At 38.4% G+C, this 24,336-nt stretch overlaps 1 protein-coding gene across 2 annotated transcripts in view; it reads left to right on the top strand.

The window, feature by feature from the left end:
* Window positions 1–24,336, top strand: part of LOC142373232 (netrin receptor UNC5D-like) — a 232,900-nt gene that overhangs the window by 163,384 nt on the left and 45,180 nt on the right. For both annotated transcript variants that reach the window (XM_075456393.1, XM_075456392.1), the window contains exons 5-10: window positions 12,534–12,714; window positions 13,579–13,746; window positions 16,681–16,845; window positions 17,172–17,204; window positions 19,619–19,804; window positions 22,357–22,506. In XM_075456393.1, the coding sequence (XP_075312508.1) occupies window positions 12,534–12,714; window positions 13,579–13,746; window positions 16,681–16,845; window positions 17,172–17,204; window positions 19,619–19,804; window positions 22,357–22,506 (883 nt within the window). The remainder of the gene's footprint in view (window positions 1–12,533; window positions 12,715–13,578; window positions 13,747–16,680; window positions 16,846–17,171; window positions 17,205–19,618; window positions 19,805–22,356; window positions 22,507–24,336) is intronic.

Raw genomic sequence — 24,336 nt, 5'->3', positions numbered from 1 at the left:
ATCGCAATTGTAAATAATTAAGTGACAAATCCAGCTCCCCTAGTACAACTTGATTTGAACTGTACTTTTTGTGACTTTAGGTTCTGATGAGCTGTTAAAATATTTTCTGTAAAAAACACTGTTAGTTTGCTCAGAGAGAAACTGTGGCTCAGCTACAGTTTGAATTTTAAGGAATTGAGGTCATGGTGCAATGTGATCTATTAAACTCTGTTTGTATTTTAAGGCACATTTATTTTGGTCGTAGGACATTTATTTGAAGTTTCCATACCCCTTCAGCTTGCAGTGCATCTTGATTTAGCTTAATACTTGTGATGATGAAGGAATGCCAACTCGTAAATTTTTGGTCAGTTGACAAGATGCAAACGAGTTCCAACTGTGTATTCTGTTTTAACACATGAACACAGCAGACTTTATCGCTTGAAATCCCCTTACACTGCCGCTGTTTTTGTGTCCTCGGAGGCCACATTAACAGTGAGAGAGGAAAGAACTTTATCCGCATCTTGCTGTAACTAAGCCTTGTGGGAGTTGACTGGGCTGGCTGCGCTGGATGCTAATAAAAATCAGAAAACCATATTATCTGTCCCAGCCATGATAGAGGCAATAATCTGTGCACACTTGAAGTCAGACTGTGGAGAATTGATCATAGTAAAACAGCTTAAAGTCACTTTAGTTTGTTGGTGACAAGAGTTTAAACTGGATCCTTTTTTTACAGAAATAATTGTTTTTGTTGTGCGGTCGTTGCAAACCGGATGGCTCAATTCCATTTTAATTTTCCTAACAGAACGTTTGTTGTAGAGACCCTCTGTGGTTCTGATGCATGGACCCCAAATGCATGTCTTGGACTGCAGCCAACAACAGTAAACCATAATGATTTTTGGCATAATGTCACATGAATCATTTCTCCACCTACTTAAAGTTCAAATTGGAGTTTGTCCTCAAGTGTGTAATGGTCCTCCCTGGAAGCACAATGAGGACTACTGTTGCCAGCTGCAGTCTAAGAAAGTTGAGTCGGTGTCTGTCTGCAGAACAAGAGTCTCAGCTGAAGGACAATAAGGACAGCAGCAACCTGGTCACTGCTAACTGGTTAGCTAGTAGAAGGGATTCACATTACTTTTCAAATACGTTGCATTGTTGCAGCATTTCTCATCCTCTTCTGTCGAAGACAAACCATTGCAGCCAATGTCTCTTTAAGGCCCTCTTCCCAAAATGTCCAGTTTGTTACAAAACTGAGGTAATTGTCTTTGAAGCCAAAGAGAAACGGTTACAGGTCACCACAGTACTTCTACTTCTACTATACACCTAGAAACTACCAACCAGGCCAGAAATCTGGGTGTAGTGATGGACTCAGACCTAAAGTTGGAAAAACACATTAAAGGGATAGTTCGCCTCTTTTGACATGAAGCTGTATGACATCCCATATTAGCAATATCATTTATGAACATTGACTTACCCCCTGCTGCGTCCTGTGAGCCGAATTCCAGCTGAGTTTTGGGGTCCACAAAGCTAGTCCGGCTAGTTGGCTGGGGGCACAAAAATAAAGCGTTTTGCGTCTCAAAAAAATATCCGTTTAAAAGAGTAATACATTTGCATCACAAAATCGTTGTCCAGGAAAAAGTCAGACCTCACTTCGCTTGGCGCTATTTTTGCCTCCCTTGATATCAATGCGTCCAATGTAAAACTGTGCAGACCGAAGAACAGACCGAAGAACAGACCGAGCACTCCCTAGCCACCTAGCGATAGCTGCACCTGTTACGGTGTTTACTGCTCGGTCTGCACTTCGGTCTGCACAGTTTTACATTGGACGCATTGATATCAAGGGAGGCAAAAATAGCGCCAAGCGAAGTGAGGTCTGACTTTTTCCTGGACAACGATTTTGTAATGCAAATGTATTACTCTTTTGAACGGATATTTTTTTGAGAAGCAAAACGCTTTATTTTTGTGCCCCCAGCCAACTAGCCGGACTAGCTTCGTGGACCCCAAAACTCAGCTGGAATTCGGCTCACAGGACGCAGCGGGGGGTAAGTCAATGTTCATAAATGATATTGCTAATATGGGATGTCATACAACTTCATGTCAAAAGTGGCGAACTATCCCTTTAAGGCAATAACAAAGTCAGCCTACTATCACTTTAAGAATATATCAAGGTTAAAATATAGCAGGACCTGGAAAAACTAGTCCATGCATTCATCTTTAGTTGGCTTGACTACTGTAACAGCATTTTTACAGGTCTACCTAAAAAGTCAGTTAGACACCTGCAGCTCATTCAGAACTAGGGGTGTGCAAAATAATCGTCATGACGATGCATCGCGATTCTAATTTTCGCGATCTACTGCATCGATTCTGGACGGCAAGTATCGATTATTTAAAAAAAAAATATATATATTTTTTTTTTTTATGCCTTTAATGATAGGACACATGTAATTGATACATTTCGCTGCAAGGGATGTTTGCAATATATATATATATTTTTTTTTATAGTTTTATAAAGCCTATGCACTTTTTTTGTCTGTACTGATCATCCCTATTTTGTTATTTTAAGTTTTATAAAACTTAATCACTTTTTGTAATGAGTGTGTCCAGTAATATTAATATTTGTGTCCAGTAATATTTGTTTTAATGGCAATACCTCCAAAAGTTGTTTCAATAAATACAGTTATGAATTGATTTGCTTTGAGTTATGTATCAGTTGAAGACACTATCCAGATCATACACAGCCAGTCAGCCACTGGTAATGGCTGTATTTTTTTTTTAAGTATGTTCAGTGAAAATATCGCAATGCATTGCAATAATTCAAGTATCGTGATGCATCGTGATAGAATCGCATCGTGGCATGTGAATCGTGATTCGAATCGAATTGTGACTTATTTGCCAATACCCACCCCTATTCAGAACTCTGCTGCTCGAGTCCTCACTAAGACCAAAAAAGTGGAGCACATCAGTCCAACTCTGAGGTCTTTACACTGGCTGCCTGACCATCAGAGGATAGACTTTAAAGTTCTGATGCTGCTCTATAAAGCTCTGAATGGTCTAGGACCAGAATACATCAGTGACCTCCTGACCCAGTATGAACCTTCCAGACCCCTCAGGTCATCTGGATCCGGTCTTCTATCAGTTCCTAGAGTCAGAACCAGACATGGAGAAGCTGCATTCAGCTTCTATGCTCCACATGTCTGGAACAAACTCCCAGAAAGCCTCAGATCAGCTGAAACACTCAGTGTATTTAAGTCCAAGTTGGAGACACACCTATTTTCAGCTGCATTTGAATAAAGCTCCAAATCTGAAGCTTGGATTTCAAAACTTAATCATATTCTAACTACTGATTTTATCTATTGTTCTTCTTTCTTTCTTTTTTGTTTAAAATTTAAAACATGCTTTTTATTTCTACTGTTTTAAAGTATCTGTAAAGCACTTTGAATCACCTTGTTGTTGAATTGTGCTGTACAAATAAACTTGCCTTGCCTTTTGTTGAGACTGTCCTCCTCCCAAATATGTCCTCATTGCTCATGCAGACCACAGCAACCTATGATTACATTCAAAGAAAATGCAAACTCCTGTGGTTGTGAGAGCAACTGCTTGTGAATTGTAAAAATTGCGTCCTTGAAGGTAACAGTCATGTTGTAAAAGTAATGTATTTTTTTCCTAATCGTTATCATTTTCCAATCCCCACCAAATAGAGTTGATTTCTAACCCCAGCCAAGTCATTTTATTGCCCAAACATGAAGTGACAGTCATCATAGCATGTTGTGTTTACATGTAACCAAGGCATCCAGTAAATGGCATCCATCAGGGTGGGTCTTATTGTAAAAAATAATATCTTTTAGTCTTAACATGACCTGTTTCCTAACCCTTATTGACTAAGCCCAACCAGGAAGTGACAAATGTGTTTTAATAAAGTGTTTTCATGTGATTAACTCAACATCTCTCAAGTGAAAGAAAACATTGTCATATCTTAGTCTTGAACACGATTGAAAGCTGTCTGTGATGTCATTAAGTCAAGGGGAAAAAAACTAGAAAATAAACTAAGGATGCAGTTCAGAAACAGTGTTCTCTGTGAGAAAGAATAATTCCCTGTGCTGTCAAAGTTGAGTTTTTGTTTGTTCAAAAATCAGTAAAACACAGTGAAGGGAAGGGAAAACCTCAAAAAATATAATGTAGCTATCAAAAACCAAACAAAATCTATTTCAGATCCTTTTAAAGTGTATTTTTTCCGAGAAATTATTCAATTCTCAGTGCTTGATTTGAATTGTGAGGTGGACCAATTTTTCTGTTGCAACATCCTCTCCTATAATTGTTCTGATCATTTAAATGTTTATTTAAAGATCAAATGATTAAATGATTAACTTTTCTAAAATTAAAGCCATGAGCAAGTTACTTTAGCAACCTCAGTAAAACTTGTTTTTCAATCGTTAGCCCCACATTAATGGCCCGAGTATTCCATACCAAGTGTAATTAATCATCAAGCATCCCATCCCTAGTCTTATGAAGTGCTTAAAATGTAATTATTCAGTGATAAACATAACATTTCCAGAGACAGTGTAGAGATAAACCAAGGACACAACAAGGGTTTAGACACCCCGCCTCCAGAATATGCGGCTGTCAGATTTGGAGGGCTCATTTGTTTAATGTGATTTCATGAAAGTCACTGTTGCACTGAGAAAAGGCCATACATGACTGAGGGAAGGTGGGGAGGGTGTAGCACGTGGGAAGGGAATCGAGGGGGGCACGTGTTAATGAAAGTGAACTTTAATTGAATCAGATGGAACAAAACTTAACACATTGCTCTGCAATTGTCTTCGTGTTCCTTTCACTTCCCATTAAAATGATACCAAATGTAGGTCGTTACATCTCCTGAAAGAATATGTGAGTGTTTAGGCCTGATGCAAGGAGACACTGAAATGACTGACTGTATGTGTTAAGTTTAAGGTGATACCTTTCCGCTCTGCTCCAAGCATATTAGCTCTCTCTCATTTCAACTTCTTTAAACAGCTTGAGGCCGTCAGAAAAATAGAACTTTTCTGCTTGGTGCTGTGAATGCCCTGCTGACCATTTGATGCAGCTTTAAACCTAGTTTAATTTGTTATTTCTCCTCTGGCTGAAAAATGAGCTGAGACTAAAGTTGCTTGGGAAAGTTTACGAGGTACATTGGAGATTAGGTTTTAAGCTTAATTTAACTGCAGTTTAATGGTCAACATGGTGACCTTGAGACCAACCCAACACACTGCCTGTAAGGCCTGGCCTGTGAGGTAAGGTGCTGTGTTGTTCAACACAAACTGCTGCTATCTAAGTGGAACAAATTTGCCAATTAAGCACATTTGTTTCCTCCCCAGGCAGTAGCTTATCAGGCTCATTTGAGTCTATGCTGTCCCTGCCTTCTCATCAGCATGTGCATCTCTCTACCACGTCCCCCCGAAGGGGAGACTCCAGGTCCGACACAGCTTGCATATCACACTTCGGGATTATGCATGTCCTGCAGCGAATACTGAAAAACCAAAAGAAGGAGCAGAATGAGAAAGATAAATCAAAGCAAAAACACGAGACACAGAAAGAACAGTAATAATACACCATAGTGTAGGAATTCCCAAAGATAAGAGACCTAAAGAATAAAAAAATCTTCACCAAAGAAAATTCAAATCCAATTATCACAGAGAGACTAGGGGGACAATTATCTGGCCAGTCACACTGATGTTTGATGGTTAATGCAGCTACACGTTTCTGCTGGTGTTGTATTCTTTCGCCCAAACCTTTTTCTCACTGTGCTCTGATACCCTTTAAGAATCTCTGAAAGTGTTTGAATGATTTTCTTACTTCTGTAAAGTACTGTAGGTTCATTTTAGCTTCAAGTTCCTTTTTACCTTGTGCTCACAATATTCTGTCTGTCATTAATTTTACTTCGAAAACAATATTTTATTAGTTAGTCTGAACAAGAAACATGTTTCCTTTGGAGTTGCAGCTATAAAAGCCTGACATACTTGTAACACTCAACACTCGTGCATTCCGGGAAGTTTAGGTATATCAACAATGATTCATTTTTAATTACACACAAATACAAATGAGAGAAACAACATTTTCTGAGATGCATAGCATCCTAAACAAGTCAGCGGTATTGCAAAAAGAGTGAATGAATGATTCTTATTGAAGGGCAGATCAATACAGGACTGATCGAAGCATCACTCAGACACAGCTCACTGATTATCAATACCAACTAAACGGATTGATTAGAAATTTGTCTTTAAGAGTGGTTGCAAGATTAAGGCAGATGTAAAATATGAACAATGCTAATTTTTGGACAAAAAACATGCCGCAGCTGTCCTCCTTCGGTCAGGTTCTGTAAATGTTATGAATAAGGATCACTTTATTCAAATCTGAAAATGTTACGGTTGAATAAAGTGGACTCAAATGCTGGACTCAAACAACAGGCATCAAAAAACATTTGAGCAAGCTCTATTGTCTTGGCAGCTTGAGTCTCAGATGGTCGATGAGCTTTGCAGAGCAAAGCAAGTCTTCTGAGCAGGATTCCAAGCTGTACAGCAGAGCTTTAGTATAAGCAGAAGTTTAAAAAGCTTGCCTGGATGCCTTGCTTGTAGAGAGCCGGGCAAACATTCAGGTAATAAGGGCTGAGTGGTGGGAGTGTCATTTGATGAGGCTGGTGGAAGAGAGACTGAGGGAATCTAGCACAGACTAAGACAAGGAGTTCTTAAGAATCAAATAACAACCGAAGAGACTAATGAGCTAGAATTGCCCCATGGCACAGCGCTACATAGGTGAAGTGACAATCTGGCAGAGAATAGAAGGCAAAAAAGGTGTATCGAAAGGCTAGAGGTATAATGTGTGTCAGGTGTGCCGGTCGAGAGAAAAGACTAGAACGCCACACCCAAATGGTATGAATGCTCACACACACACACAGACACAGACGACAGAGAAATTAAAATAGGAAAGAGAAGGATGGGGTTTGTTTCTCATACTTCTGGGCATTCATTTGCCTGATCTGCATAAGCAAATCTCGATCTACTGATCCTAATACAAAATACAAAAAAAAATAAAAAATCCCGGGACCAAAAGTACCAGGGGAAGCGCGCCATAATGCTGAAATGATCCCAATAGTTTTATGTTATAAATGCAAAGTAGAGCTCATGCAATCTACCATGTTATATACAATCTACAATAACATTTTTAATAGATGGAGGAGTTTTTTTGCTTTGAGTTTGTCCTCTAGTGTCATATTGGTTGGCTGATGATGATTGCTCATGTTGTCAGGATTTGAAAAGGAAAATGAATCAAATTAATGGGCACAGCAGATCAACCAGCTACGCAACCATCCATCAGTACATACATACTGATCTCAATGAAGGACACAGCATGAAAAACCCAGATCAGCCTTAATGTAGTTTGTTTAATTTTATTAGCTTAATGAAATAGGCTACATGAGACATGACTGAGTGAGAAAAGAGTGAAAAACTGTTTTCAGAGTCGTTTGAATAGTGCCTCTGTCATCCGCAGTGCATCTTTACTGCCAAGGGTCAAATCCCGTCTGGCATCCATTTTCAATTAATCTTCTCTCTTTCCCTGTGACTTTCCTGCAGTCTATGTCACTATAATAAAAAGTAATAAAAGTTTGAAAGCTCACTCAGCTTGTAAAAAGATTTAAATCACTTCAATTACTCAAATTTTTTTTGTACATTTATACTTAAGTCATTTCACAGCTACAGTATATTTGATTGATTTTATACCAGTAGAAGGTGGACAGCTTTAAACCTACTGCACGATTTAACACAGTTACATTGGGCAAAAAAAAACTGCTCCTCCAAAGCTTTTAGTGTTCAGTTGCTATTTTTCCGGGGCTTTATCAGAGACCTGCTGTTTCAGCTCTAGATAATAAGTTCATGAATTAAATGCCTGAACTTTTATCATGATGTGTATCTGTTATTTTCTTTAACTCAGTGAACTATTTGTGAATAGTTGTATGCCGTTTTTCTGTGTATTTCCTGAGGTGACGTATTATCCTCTGAAAGTTGAAACATACTGTATTTGACTTATCCAACATAGTTATTCAATCTTGGTTCTTGTCAAGTTTAATTCCAGCACGTCCCATAAATATGCATCCTTTATGAATACAAGAACAAAGGGTTGGAGGTTAAGTTTCCACTACCATTTTATCATTCCATAGATTATTCAATGTCTCCACAATACCATTTGGGGAAATTCAGGAAAATAGGTTTTAGTTGTTTTTTGTCCTAAGTGGAAGTGTATTTCCAAGTAATTTCATTTTACTCTCAAGTTTCACTTATTAATTGTCAGTGAGGAGAGACTCCATCCATGGTTAATTAATGACCTTTTTCTTGCAGCATTTCAAAGTAAGCATTTATTTAGAGCCAGTTTATCAAAACCAAAGCAATATAGGGCTCCAGTTGATGCATTAATCTCCCTCTAAATGTAATTTTTTGCTTGTGCACCACCAGATAACCTGACAGAGTGATGGTCAAAAAGGCTGTTTTGGTTCATTATAAGTTCATTCTTTAATTATTTGTCTCTTGGTGAGATAAGAGAGGCCTTTATGATGGAATCTTATCCATTTCATGTACAAAATATTGTGAACTTTGTTAAAGCAACAGATGCTTTACATTTTAAATGTAATTAAAAAAATTCACATGTAATTGAATAATCAAATGCTAAAAATGTACAAAAGCAAATTAGATTTGTGAGAGTGAATCATGATAACAAAAATATAACCACAATTCCAAAAAAGCTGGAGGAGTACGTTGCAACCAAGGAGGTTAATTGGCTGTAATATGGTAAAACAGTAATATGGTTGGTCATAACATAAAAAGAGCACCTTCAAGAGGCAGAGTCTCTCAGAAGTAAAGATGAACAGAGATTTAGCAATCTGTGAAAACATGTGTCTGCAAATTGTGGAGCGCTTTCAAAATGTTTTTCAATATAAAATACAATGACTTAGATTCAAAGAATCTGGAGAAATGCCTGCGTGCATGGGACACAGCTTAAAATCATGACCTTCAGACCCTCAGGCCTTAAAAACAGGCTTACATCTGTGTCATCCACAAAAGCAGGTTAAAGCTCTATCGTGCAAATAAGAAGCCATATGTGAACATGATCTAGAAACACAGATGCCTGCTCTGGGCCAAAGCTCATTTAAAATGAAATGAGGCAGAGTGAAAAAAAAATTTTGGCCAGATGAACTCCTCTGGAGTAAAGAGGAAAGGAACCATCTGACTTTTTCTCAGTTTTTAGTTCAGAAGTCTGCATCTCTAATGGTGTGGGGGGGCGCATGAGTCCCTATGGGACTGGCAGCTTTGACATTTGGAAAGTCACCATCAATGCTCAAAAGTATTTACAGGTTTTTGGGAAAATATTCTCTCACCCAGACGAGGCCTTGCTTATTTCAATAAGACAATGCTAAACCATATACACCTATACAACTGCATGGCTTTGTGATAGAACAGTTGGTTTGCTGGACTGACCTGCCTGCAAACCAGACCTTTCACCAGCTGAAAACATTCGGTGCATTATGAAACTCAAAATACTTCAAAGAAGACCCAGGACTTTTGAGCAGGTAGGATTATATTTCAGACAAGAATAGGAAAACATTTCTTTCCCATCTGGTGTCCTCAATTCCCAGAGGAGTTCTTAAAAGAAGAGGATGCTACACAGTGGTAAACATGGTCCTGTCACAACTTTCTGAGAGATGTTGTTGCCATCAAATTCAAGACAAGCTGATGTTTTTCATGAAATTGTAAACTGTCTCTTTCAACATTTGAGGGTTTCAGTGTCCTATTGTGAATGGAAGATTGTTTGAAGAAATTTGCAAATCATTGCATTTGTTTGTATTCGCATTTTACACAGCATCCCAACTTTCTTTGGAGTTGGAATTGTATATTTTTACACAACTGGAGAATGTTGGTTAAAAATTGAAGGTATGAAAGGTTAAATTATGGATAAGAGGACTGACAAAAGAACCAATACAACCCACCAGTTTTGTTGTTTGGTGTGTCTGCTTGGTATGAAAGCTGTGAAGCCAGCTGCTAAAAAAGGCTAAATTAAAGCCACATGATGAAAGACTTCTTTGGCCATCAAAGGGGGGGGGGGGGGGGGGGGGGATACCTGCGACAACATGACTGTTGATTTATTGATTTCCTAGCTCATTTTCTTTTCTTTTTTTTTGACGGAGGGTTTTGAAAGAGCAAAGCAGTCTGAGTTTGTAGGCTGTTGTTAAAATTCCCTTGGCAAATGGACACACACTTCACAAACACATGCGCACTCACACACTGGAGCACAGCCACGTGCACAAACACATAGAGCTCCCGGTGGGGTGGAGTTTTAATCCTCAAATACACGGCCATAAATCAAACCCCACACCTCATGCTCTAGCTCGTCCCTCTCAATGAACAGCTTGTGCTAGTGACACATTAATAGCAATTTACAGAGCCAGTCATGCGAGGAAAGGAGCATCAACAGAACGTCCTTTATTTTGTAATTCCTTATTACTTTCACTCACTGCACGGCCAATGAATTGGTAACGCTAGTGGATGTGACCTACCTACTACATCACTCCTTCTGAGTGGTTGTCAACCATATTGTGTTTTTCCCACAAACTCTTGATCTTGTAATTATAATCTGTCCCTTTATAGCTTGATAAATCTTGTTCACTGTGTTTCTATTATTTTGTCCACTAAATTTATATTAGCATCTCTTTGTTGAGATACCTGTGATAGATGGATTTTGTGTTCAGTTATAGAAAATTGGACCACACACTAGACGCTTGAACTAACAACTCTGAAAGGAAAGTTAATCATTGTAATCTTCACAAAGGTGGGATTAGTTTTTTAGGTCGCATTGCACCTAGTAAATATGTTACCCTCCCTGTTGCAATTACGGGAAAGCTGGTTAAGTTTATTCAAAGGTGAAAGATAGAGATTGTTAGAAATAATTACATTTATTAATTATTTAAAATAGAGTAAATTAACTACAAATTAGCTTGGTAGTAACTTTAACAATAAGACAAGACACTTCAACATGTAAAATGCATTAGCTCTTCATTAGAGCAGTTTCATAGGTAGCTTGTATGCATGAAAAAATGTCATTTAGGTATTTCATTTGGAAATTGATGGCAGCAAATTAGTTTTTAAAAAAGTTGGATCAGGGACAACAAAATTCTGGAGAACTTGAAAAAGCGCCGGATAGAGGATTAATATGCATCAGTTTACTCACATGTTTATCACTCTGTTCAATATTTTACATTTCTCCATTCAAAATTGCAAAGATTTGGAGATTTCCTCAACTAGGTAAGGGATGATACTGAAAACCAACAGCGAATGGCTTATCAGGCCTGCTCGCTGCACTGCATTAAAAACAGACATTTCGCATTCCATGTGCAAAAATCAGCTCTCTCAGATAAGCTCTTCCTTATTTCCAGTGTAATGCCAAACCATATTGTGCACATTTTGAAATGGCATGACTTTTACAGGAGTCCAGTTGCTAAACTGACCTTCCCTTCCCACTGAAAACATTTGATGAATCATCAAACAAAATGGACAACCATGGAGGCCCTGAAGGGTTGAGCAAATATGAATGGGCAAACATATTCCATTCAAAACTGGAGCAGCTGGACTCCTCAGTTTACAGAAATATACGCAGTGTTGTAAAAGGATGAGATGTTGCGACTCAGTGGTAAACAGGTGAAGTGGTAAACCCTCAGAGATTTTCTTTAAAGGTGTTGCCGGCACCAAATTTAAAAACAGGTTACTTTTAAAATAAGTAATTGATTGTATTCTAATTTACTTCCTATGTAGCATGAAAACCTGCTGGAATACAGAATTGTACAGTGGTATGATAAAAGTAAGAAATAACCATTGAAATTAAGTTATGGATTCACAATTTACAGTTTATACATGTTTGTAAGCCAGATGTAGCATTAACATGTTGTTATAGTTGATCTTGAATTATTGGTAAATGGTTGGAAGAGGAAAAAATGTACCGACCATTTTTATGTGATCCATGGTTTGACTGACATAAAGTTGGAAATACAGTCATAAGAATATTTTTGATTGGTGCAGATGAAGGCGTTCTTGAGCTCATCATAAATGGTTTTCGAGTACATCGCGCTGGCTGGTAGACAACCACATCTTAAATTACTAATCAGAAACTCATACTGAACAACAGGAGCATTCAGCATTAGTGTCGACCCACTTTCTGCACATCATGTGTGTAAGGGCAGGGAAAGAAGCTGAGTGGACCAAAATATCTGTCAATGTTGCACACTCACTTTCAGATTGCAGAATATATTTAGAAACTTCAGTGTAAAACAGAATGTGAATGTTCCTTTATTTTATTCCAAGATAGATCCCTTGAGATGTGTCATTTTAGGAGGTCCCAGGATAGAAGTGTTACACCAGCCCAAGGAGAAGTTGCTGGTATTGATGGGATTTATTTTAGCATTGATTTCAACTGGTGTGACTTCTGTCTGATTTTTAGGCGTTTTAATGCCTACCTGAAAAAAAAATCTGTTCTGTTGTTTTCAGGTGGAATGGTTGAAAAATGAGGAACCTCTGAGCCTGGACGATGACGGTGTCATTGATAGAAGAGATGGCCATAATCTCATCATCTCAGAAGCTCGTCTCTCTGACTCTGGAAACTACACCTGCGTCGCCAGCAACATTGTGGCCAGGAGACGCAGTGCCACAGCAATGATTGTGGTGTATGGTAGGAAATCATGGTCAACATTTTCTCATTTCACAAAAATGTCTCTGCCAGAAGGTCATGATAGTTGTTTTTGCGTAATTTAAGAGACAAAAGTAAATAGCTTTTGTGCCTGCATAGGAATATGAATTTTTTTCCACTAACGTGGTGTCAATTTGTCACCTCAAGCAAACTCCCTCAGTAGAATGTATACGGAAAGCACTAGTGAGTGGTCTTCTTCACTAATGAGTAGTTAATGGGCCAGCGATGTTTCATGTTAAACAAGGAGACACAGGCCCAATATTTAGAGGAACTCCATTATTAATGATGGAAAAGCTGCATTGTGGTCACTTACACTCTCCAGCTTTTATCTGCCAACACTAAATACCTTGTGTAAAACACTTTGTGTAGCTGCAGGCTCGCAAATCATGTTTCCAGCATTTATATAGCTTAAATAGAGAGTGAAATTATAATGTCATACTCACTCTAGCTTCTTTCATGAAACGATAGCCTTAATTGAAGTATTTCTGTGCTCATTTTACTGACATCTCGTCATGTTATTCTTAATGCAGAGAGTGCATTTAGCTGACAGGAATACATCTGATTCTTTTCTGAAACCCCATCGCCGACACCTGTCAATCATTAACAGCTGTAATGCTAATGAAGCCCATGACAGGCACAATGGAATAGTAGGATTTCCTCCATTCCTATGACAGCAAATGAGCAGATTAGTCAATCATCCTGCCTTATTTTAGGAAACCTCAGAGTCAGCTTTGTGATACAATCACCCAGGTGCTGCTTTACCTGACAGAAATTGTCTTGTTAAGCCTGCTGCCATTCTTATTGTAACTGTTCATATATTTCTCCTTCACCCTTTGGCACTTGCAGTGAATGGCGGCTGGTCATTATGGACAGACTGGTCCCCTTGTAACGTACGCTGTGGTCGAGGTGTTCAGAAACGCTCTCGAACTTGCACGAACCCAGCTCCTCTAAATGGAGGAGCCTTCTGTGAGGGCATGTCGGTGCAGAAGAGCACATGCAACACAATTTGTCCAGGTAAGAGAAACAGCACAGGCTTCATGCTGTTAGAGATCATTTTAGAGTTTTTGAGGATTCTCTCCTACATCACAGAAACATTTTTTGTAAATTTAATTAAAACCAGCTCACAGCCGAACGGTTTATAGATACTAGTTAAGTTTGCTAGGTTGTTGGTGGATTAATGGATCTTTGCATGTTAGAGATTCAAAGTTTGTGTAATGATGAAATGGTTTGTCATTTTGTAAACCTGTTTACTTTCATGCAGTGAGTTAGATAGGAAGATCCCAAAATAAGCATCCCAATGAGCAAAAACCAAGACTTGTGTAATTCAGGCTGCCAACAAGAAGCTCCCACTACAGTTTTGACGTGGGGAGGAACCTCAAAACTTCCACTTTATTTTTCCTGTTTCAGTGGTGTGCCTTGGTTTCCACTGGACACATTTTCAATGTTCTGATGAGTTTATTGGGGACATTATGCAGCTGTTCTACTTTAGACAGAAGCTCTGTCATCAAGCGAGATGAGTTGGCCAGGATGTCACATGTGGAAACGCCAAAGAGAACCTGGTTAATTTTTTAGATAAAACACACAGTCCGTGAACTTATATCAAATCATTACATCAATACAGCTGGTGGCATGAGGCCAGAAACCAAATGGTCAAAGGATTTCTGCCATGGATAACACTGTTTTTTCCACCAGATGTAGTTGCATCAAGTTAAGACTAAGGTTGTTACTTGTTACTTTCAATTTAGATGGAATGTTTTCACACTACTGTCCCAAATTGTTATAACTTGTGTATTGGAGTGGTTCTATATATCTCTTTGCATCTTTGTATCACAAAATACATTGTTTCATATCACAAACATGCAAGACAATGCTATTATGTGTTATTTTACTTTTTTTCTGTTTTATTCTCATATATTATTCACATGTAATATAAATGGTATAGTTGTATATCCTGAAGGGAGCTAGAATGGGGTTATGTTATCCTACACTGAATAACACACTGATCAGCCATTGAAAACCACTGACAGATGTTGTGAATAACACCGATCATTCCGTTGCAATGCAATGCTCTGCTGGGAATCTTTGGATCCTTGCGTTCATGTCGATGTGGCTTCTATACAAATCAGCCGCCTGCACATTGTTGCTGACCAAGCTCTGCAACAGATGAAGCAGCAACGCAAAAAGCCATAGTCTGACCGTTAACTCCCCAGATCCTAATCTGATGAAGTACAATCCATAGAGGCCCAATCTGCAACCCACAGGACCCAAAGGATCCACAGAGAACATCCTGGTGCCAAACACCATAAGACACCCCCAATAGTCCTGATAATGGGGCAGCTAAAGAAGGATCCACAGACTATTAGTCAGGTGGTTTTAATGTTGTGGGCTAATCTATGTAAATTCAGTTAAAAGTAGGGTAGGAGATCCTGGATTTTGAGTCCAGCGAAGCTGCATTTTGAAAATACACAGGTAAAAAGTCCCAACCCTTTTCTTCACTTTCCCCCCGAAGGCACGCCTATTGAGTACATGAACGCGCACGAGCACGAAGGTGCACGAGCGCTGTTCTGACAGCAAGCATCGATCGTTGCCGTATTTAGTATTTAGTATTTAGTTTATGCTAACTATACGTTTAATAATGCTAGGTGCTAGCCAAGCTGGCTCTAGTTTAGCTTCCTGCCAAGCTTCTGGACGTTCACGGAGCAGGGTACGCGCACAGGGGGAAGGAGGGGGAAGGAGGGGGAGGGGGAGGGAGGAGCAGATTGCAGTTTGATAGACGGCATCAGAATCCAATCATTATGAACGGTCCGTTCACAATGATTGGATACTGTTTTTCCTAGATTGTACGTTCTAGAGGCCACTAAAACTTTTCATATTTGTGTCAAAACTTTTAATTAATTGGTTGCAATGAGGGTGTGAAGAGTATTTCAAGCAATATGTAAAAAAATGTTCCAGAAAAAGATCCCCTACCCCGCCTTTAAATAATAACACTGATGTTTGAGTGTTTAAGCTTGTTTAATTGGTGTCTGCACGCTCTTAAAATCAGTATCTGCAAATGAACAAATTATATCTGAAGTTTAAAGAAAAAAAGAGTTGGGAAGGCGTAAAGCCCGTCCAAAATCTTGGGGTAGCCTTTGTAGCTACAGCAACAGTAGTCTCTTTTGAGTCAGTTACATTTCACCATGAATGCATTGCATGTCTACGATGTACTGGTCACAATGGCTTGTTTCTGAAATTGAAAGCAGTGGACCGTATAAAGCAACAAATTAAGACAAAATCTCCTGGAAATGGGGTAAAAACTAGAGGAGGCTGAGAGAAACAAACAGTAGCAGTTTTGGCTATGACAGACAAAGCAGAGCAGCAGTTCTAGTTATCAAAATTACTGTGTAATCTGCTCTGCCCAAGTGTTTTTCTTAAGCAATCCCAAATTTATGATTTCAGCCACTACAAAGTAGAAAGGAAAAATTTTCATCGGTTTGAAAAATGTAAATTATCAGGGGAAGGTGGTACACTGAAACATTTTCTCCTCTTTGCCAACTGCCTCCTTCTGAATTATTCTTTCTCCTGAATACGAACACAAACATGCTGCATTTGATTAACAGGAAAAGGGGAGATTAAAGAGCACACACAGCTGAAACGACTTGATTAAGTATGGCATAAAGAGGGTTTCTGAGCTCCAACTCTACAAGACTGAACAATATTTTGGTAAACTGGAAGAAAATGTTAAGAGCAGTGCAACTGCCACTTTTAAAGTGCCCCCCCCCCCCCCCCCCCCCCCCATTCCAACTAACTTTAAAATGAATCAACTTAAAGTTTGATGTAGTCACTTGTGTGAAAAATGCTTATTCATTCATTTTTGCTTATCTTTCATGAGTCACACATGGAGTATTTCTCTGCTTTAATAATGCGTTATGCACATAAAAACGTTTGTGTTTGTATTTGACCCCTTAGTGGATGGCGGCTGGGGGGATTGGAGTGAGTGGTCAGTGTGTAGTTCAGCTTGCGAGAGGCAGCGCAGCCGAGACTGTACAGCTCCAGAGCCCAAACATGGAGGTCGTCTGTGTGACGGGGTAGCAGTGGCTGTAGAAAACTGCACCGGCGCCCTCTGCACACAGAGTGGGTAACATCAACTCTTCTGCTCACGTGTTAGAAATGAGCAAAAAGATACTTGAGCATCACAACTGTCAGTTGCATTGTGTTCACAGTCTGTGTCATTATAGATTTACTGTTCATAATTTCTGGAAGAGTGGGCTCGATCAAGATTGTGATTATACTTGTGCTCATTAACACCCTCATTCATCTTCATTATTCAAACACCCGACTCCATATACATCAGACACAGTCGTGCATTACACAAGGGATAATCAAACCAACCCACACTTGGAGTATTTAAAAATGTGATGGAGAAACTCTCAGATTCAAATGTTTACCTCTGTCTGCAGATCGGAAGCTGCTCCATGATGCAAAGCCGCAGGGTGAGTTTTTCCTCACATTCATTTGTCCACTGCAGTAACAACATGAAAGAAGTGTACATCTGAGGGCTGTAACTTTAGTCGTAGTTGCAACAATGCATCAAATGGTTTATTTTTCCTCAGCAGTGGTTCTGGATTCACTCCTAAAACACGAGTTATGAGTTCAAATGTGACATCAATCAGCAGTGGCAACAGCATCTCTTTCTCTCTTATGCTCCCTCTGGTAGATCCAATCTAACATTGGCAAAGCTAGAAGAGGAAGGGAGAATATTTTTTCTCAAGAAATCTCAAAACCGATTAAATAATGACCCACAAATGTCTTTCTATTTTGGCTTGTTTGCAAACTAATCTTAAGATAGTAAAGGTCCAATTTAGTTTCACTTACAAATGGCCTTATTCTGTGATTGTCTTACTTCGAACGTCCGATCACAATGGCGTCTCTGACTTAGGGCGCAGAGCTCCCAAGTTTACATACTGTGAGCAGTGTTTAAAGAAAATTGCTAAGTCTGTCTTTCAAAAGGTTATAATTCCCCAAACAAAAGGCTTACAGAGAGGACAGAGGGATATACCATGTGCACATGTGTGCTGATTCAGCAGGAATGATGTTAAATTGTTGAGCTATTATATTTTAAAACATGTCCTTTATGCCCTCTTTCTCTTTTTTGCCAAGTGTTGCTAATATTACCACCATAATGCTGATATTGTCAAATAAGGTGGGAAAAAATGTTATGCCCCCTGGATGCATGAACACCCAATAATGTTTGAAAGCAATTAATATGTCTGTATAAAGACATTGTGATGCAGAAAAGTTACCGGTGGTGCAGGAAAATTCCCCACTGGTAAGTGGGTAAAGTTCTTAGCCTGGACATCTCTCTTGCTTTATGTGTCACAACCAATATTAAAAAAAGCCTTTCCCATTAATAGAGGAACTTAAGAGAACATATCGCTCAAAATAGGACTACACTGGCAAGATGTAAATCCTGCTGACGAGGGTGGTTGAAATAGAGACTTAGTCATATCCGATATAGATATTCTGACACACAGATAGCATACAGCTCATTCATTTATTCTATTTTTTGTTATGATGGAGCAGTAAGAAATCCAACAATTTTCATCCAAAATTCTTCAGGCTAGATTTAGGCCGCGTTTAACCTATTTTGACCTGATGAAATAAAGATGTGCTTCCACCTTTCAGGTCTGAAAACCGTGCATGTTCCAACAACATTTCCAAAACACAAAACCAATAAATCTTTTAAAAGGATAGAGACAGCAATTTTCAATGAAAGAAGAGGGTTCAACAATACATATATATATATATATATATATATATTTATTTTATTTCAAGGATTTAGTTTCTTTAGAGGCTGAGGGAAAAAAAGTTTTAGGTTTTAATGGGATTAGCTGGATGGTATGTTGGGTCAAAAAGTATTATTTGATGTTATGCCGGGTAATATATTGGAATATTTACTTACTGAAACTACCTCTCTTGTATTTATGTTCCAATATGCTGTACACCTCTATTAAACCATTATTGTTTTACTTAAGTTGGTGTAGCATTTCAGCTCAAACTGCCTGTGGTTAACCACTGAATATCCATTGCTTTATGTTGAATTGTTGATAAGGGAAATGAGCCACTTGCTATTGTGTAGTTTGCACAGAGAAAAATCAATTTGATACCTACCAAGCCACAAGCATGTCTTCTCCTGTCCTCCTTACTTGTCCTTTAACTTAGTTGTCTTTTTTTGTTTGTCAAGAATGGTAAGAAAAATGCGGTCAGGCTGCCAAAACTTCCCAAGCCCCCAATTAACCCCCAACAATAGCCGTTAATACAGCTTTGCATATTTTGTCAATTTTTCTTGTATGAGCTTTAGGCTACTTAGAGGATTTTTCAGCATGCCCTGTTTTAGTGCAGATCTCATTATCTTTTAAAAACAAGCAAGCAGCTCAGGTTTCCCATCCGTTCTTTTTCTTTGTCAAGTTGGAAGCTGCAGTACTGGGGGGAGCAGATAGAGCATAATCATTGCCGATGAGCCAGTTTAACAAATTGGTTTTGTCACATTATCCCAATAGAACGCAGAGTCCCTCCAACACTAGAGCCAAGCAGTGTTTGAAATGACAGTCAGGTGCTGGCTTGATTATAATCGCCTTCCTTCTGTGGTTCCTCATTAGTAGCCTTAAAACTGCAGGATGGAACAATGAAGCTGTGAATCAGGAAAAAGACATTTTTGGAAAACAAAAGAGGCACTAAGGTGGTTTGAAGCTAAAGTAGGCTCGCCTCTTACCAAAGACTTCCACGACTTTAAAGCGGCTGATATCCCTCAGCATCACAGATTCTCAGTTTATTTGTGTGGGGAAAGTCTCCATTGCACTCTAATTAAACCTATCAGTCTTACAAAAATGTCTTTTTCTCACTAAAGGCGTAGAGAGCACCAGTGATGTGGCCTTGTATTCAGGCCTGGCTGCAGGGGTTGTGACTGTGGTGCTGCTGATCATTGCCGTCACTCTTTACCGGCGAAACCAGAGCGAGTACGGTGTTGATGTTATCGACTCCTCCGCCCTCACTGGGGGCTTTCAGTCTTTCAGCTTCAAGACCTCTCGACAAGGTAAGTCAGTGACCGAGTCTCACAGTAACAAATCATTTACACCTTCAATTGTGTCATGAAATACTACATCCCACTGTGAGCAGGATTTTCCACGAGAGTAGATGCATTTTTAGTAGATTGAGAAGATGAAGAGTTAGGTTTTTGGACTCGCGCAACAAGCGGAGGCTCCTCAGTGTACAGAAATGTGCAGTAAGTTGTGAGAGTCTGCGGATCATACAAAACAAAATGTGTCTTTACTGATCTCCTGAAATTCAAATTGACACAGAGACAACATTTTTATAACAAACACATTCATGATTAAAATATTATAAATAGTCATCTGCAAAACTAAAACAACTAGAAATGATCTTTTTGGAATATTTACTTTCTTGTCATCTCATTTGTTATGCAGGAGGTCCAGATGCTGCTTTGTTTTTATAGGAATTAGTAAGCAACCAAAGCATCTCCCGATGGAAAAAGTACAGACTCTGCCTTCATCCCTTTAAATGTATACAATGACACAGATTTAGATTTGTATTATTATTATTAGAAATCTAAGAGAAACTCAGAATGTATGTTTGTTTATTTTTTTTTTTTTTCTAAGAGCCTCTTCACTGTAGAGTTGTGTCTAGATACACAAATGTCCTTTGTGCTTGACTTTGCAGTAAGAGGGTGATTAAACAAGTGCACTTTGCAAATAAATTTTCATATAACTGCCACTACACTCACCTTGGCATAAATGAGTTAATTTCAATTCTCATTTCAGTGTGTTTCCCAATGAGACACACACACCAAAAACCAACTCTATTCATTCAGCATATTATGTGTTGAAAATTAGTCGATTTTTGTTACTTGTGATGAGTATAACCAACCAAACAATGGATTAAACCAGAGCTAAATGGAAAACAAGGAAGTACAAAAAAAATTAAATTGCCGCCCTAAGTTGCTGCCTCCAAACATCGAAAATAGAAATTATAAGCCACGCTTACAAATGCCTCCCAACAAAACTGACAATCTCCCTTATGGAAGATGTTAAATGTAGCAAGACTGAGTTTTAGATACAATGCAAAGCGTTGTTCTGGAGCTGTTGCTATTTGTTTAAATTCAAAAACATTTTATGTACTCGCATACCGATGTCAATGCATTTCGATTTTAAGTGCATGATGTAAGTATTTATATAATGTTATGAATTATGCATTCATTTCTTTGTATTATGATAGAGCTACATCAATTATTAAAATGTTCCAGCAGCCAGAATGACGGTGCTTAATTTTTCAGTTTGTTTACTTGAGTTTCTCTGGGTTCTTATTGCGCAAATGTCCATTAATATACAGATTAATCAATAAAGCATGCATTGTATTTGTTGCTTTATTGCAAACATCAGTCTGCTCAAAGCAATAAACCTTTGCTGGAAACATATGGCAAGAAGCACATTATTTGTTAACATTTTCACTCTTATCCTTATTGCTCTCATCTTTGTTCTCCTTCCATATATTCAGCAGGATGCTTAAAAGCAGGCTCTCTTTAGGGTACAGTGTTTCGGCATTATGAGCTGTTTTGGTATTATCTTACATACAACAAAACTTCAATCAATTATTCATGATTAGATAAACTAGAAATGCATTTTATTAGAGTTTTAAGGTTTTTCACTGAGCCCAGAAGGGAAGCATTTTTGCCCTTGTGTCTCCAAATGCTAAAACATCAGAGCTCTGTGCCGTGGTGTGTTTTGCCCTACAGATTGTGGCATATTTTTACAAGGGAGGCATTATGGTTGGCCCCAGCAGGATCCCTCAGCGGGGCATAATAAGGTTCATTTTGATAACACAGCAGGAGGCAGGGAAAGCTTTAATCTTGGTCTCTGTTCCCAGTGTTAGAAGGGCTAAAACAGCCAAACCCCTGCATGTCCTTCCTTCCCTTGCACAGTTATAAGCTGCTACATTTGAAGCACAGTACTCATTTCATTTCCCTTTTTTTTCGTAGTCACATTATTAGTTACTGCAAAAACAATTCACCTAATTCCAGTAAATAATGCCAAAACAGTTTGCAGTTTGCATTTCTGTTCCTTGATTACTTTACTGCGTCTACTTATGTAATTTTATGCTCAATGATATGGGTCACGTCAAATTTGTAACAAAATAATTTCACATTACAGAAGCTAGATCAGAAGATAACACATTCTATCATACCTTTTATCTATTCTGTAATGTATAATTCCCTTCCTCAGAATTTTCCAAAAGAAAAACGTAGATATTCAAATAACAAACTAATTAATTAATATTAGAATTCAACAGCAATATGTCACGCTATGAAACATAGCATAACACCCTGGCTGTTGTTGTTTGCCACATTTAAGCGAGTCGTTGTTGCAGTAAGGTGTAGGTAATTCTTTTATCGAGGTGAAAAAATACATGTGAAAAGTCATAAGTAAATAAGAAATAATGGTCTGAACATACCCTTCATCTTTTCAATGTTTATAATAGTGGCACTCTCTTCTAAAGTTTCACTGTGTAGAAATGTTCTTAACGACTTCTTGTAGCAGACAATAACTTTCTTTTTGTCTGTGTGTTTTTCAGCAAACCCTTTGCTTATTAATTCATCCATGCAACCTGATCTGACAGTGTCGCGCACCTACACCAGCCCCATGTGTTTCCAGGACTCCATTGACAAGGAGATAATGGCTGAATGCTCGCTTCTTGACCCGCTACCTGATCTTAAGGCGAAAGGTATGAAAACAGAACTACAGAAAAGCTCATTTCTTTGGTAGTCAACTACTTTTTGAAGGGCAGGAGATGCGGAGTGCATGCAGGTCTGTAGCAGCAGTTGGAAGGATAATCCATCTTGCTTTGAAAGCGTTTTGCTCCTAAGGCAATTTCTAAGAAAGTTTTCATACATGACAAATTGACCATTCACCAATTCATGTCCCCCCATGTTACTATACTTTTTGTACTTGCATGGTATATAGGCTGTTTTCCTATTTAGGTGAAATCATCATACAGCTTTTTATACACCTTTCTGTTCAAAAAGCTTTATGACTCTCCCCTTGCCAGTTCACCATCCATACTGAAGAATCGTAACTAAGAAGAATATTTATCTTATAGTCTGTTTGAATTTTAAAAAGAGAAAAGTTAGATGTGATTGATTTTTTTTTTTTTTTTTTTTTTGTAATTTTATGATATGAACAGATTGTAAAGTACTCTCAGCAATCATGTCTTGTTCTGTCATTAAAGTACATCAGGCAGTCTCAATCCAGACTATTCTCATTTTTAGTTCCACGTCGGTGTAAAGAGCAGCCAAATGCAATCAGAGCAGGAGCATCCCTCTCTACCTTCAGTAATCTCTTAAAACACGTTTCTTCCAAGAACACCTCCTTCTTTTAACACTTCTAACAACCTAACACACCAGACTCACACTTACTTCTTCGACATCTAATGTTCTTTAAATAAATAGATAGCACTTAATGCCAATGGCGGGATTTCTTAAGACACCAGAGCTTGTAAGTAGCTTTGGATAAAAGCCTCTGCTAAATGTCTAAATGTAAAGGTAAATGTGAGCAGCCTAGAGGAGGCGGCGGCTTACTTTCTATCAGAAAACCTCTCTGTATAGTTCTTCCTGTTCAACTGCATTGTGTTGTGGGTTCAGGCCAAACAAAAACCTCCCAGGTTGAAAATGAAGCCAACTCATAAGTGCCAAAATATGCAGTTTCTCGAGTGGCCTCTTGAGAATAGTTACAAAAGCATCTGAATCCTAGAGACTGTGAATAGAAAATGGAAATAGACAGTGTTTCAGTGGACCACTGTTTTAAAGTCTCAAATGTTGCACTTAGCGATTGCCATTTTGGTTTATTGACAGCCTTAAGTGACCCTATATGAACTTTTTATTATTCTTATTAGATAAGCCTAGACTCTCCTTTCAAAAACAAGGTCTACCAAGAAGTGTAATAAATCTGCATTCTGTCTAAAAGCCAACATGGGGTGAGCTCAGGAAACATTTTCTTGATTAATTTGTGATGTTAATCACCATTTTAACTTCTTAGTCATGTAAACTTGATATCCAAATGTGAATTATGAGGATTAGGATTTACAACAGGGTGTGGCTAATGTATCACTAACAAGCCACCAAATAATAAGAATGTCTAGTTTCTGCACTTCTCAATCTGAGTCACTGCTTGCTTAAAACTTCCAGTTTCAAAAAGACCAAGATAGTCTCTGCCAAAATGCTGCATTCAGCGCTTAAAAATGTGAGTTTACAAAGCAGGTGGGTGTCGACCATGTGACTACATCCATCTGTTTTACTCTGTCTATTCTAAGGGTCATTTTGGAGAAAGCACCAAAGAATTTTAAAGGTATTTTCACATTTCCACATTGGCTTCATTTAAAAAAAAGATTTGTTTTTTTATATACAGTTTATGTTCAGTATCCATGGACTCACATGGGAATTGGTCCAACTTTACAGCAGAGAGAAACATGTTTATAGCCTGGCACAGAAAACAGTGCTCAGCTTATTTCCCATGTCATTACAATTGTACATTAAATTCGAAATTTTTATGTCACTCG

This window comes from Odontesthes bonariensis, chromosome 22 (assembly GCF_027942865.1).
Source record: "Odontesthes bonariensis isolate fOdoBon6 chromosome 22, fOdoBon6.hap1, whole genome shotgun sequence".
Lineage (NCBI taxonomy): Eukaryota > Metazoa > Chordata > Actinopteri > Atheriniformes > Atherinopsidae > Odontesthes > Odontesthes bonariensis.
This window is presented reverse-complemented; position numbering and strand designations above follow the sequence as displayed.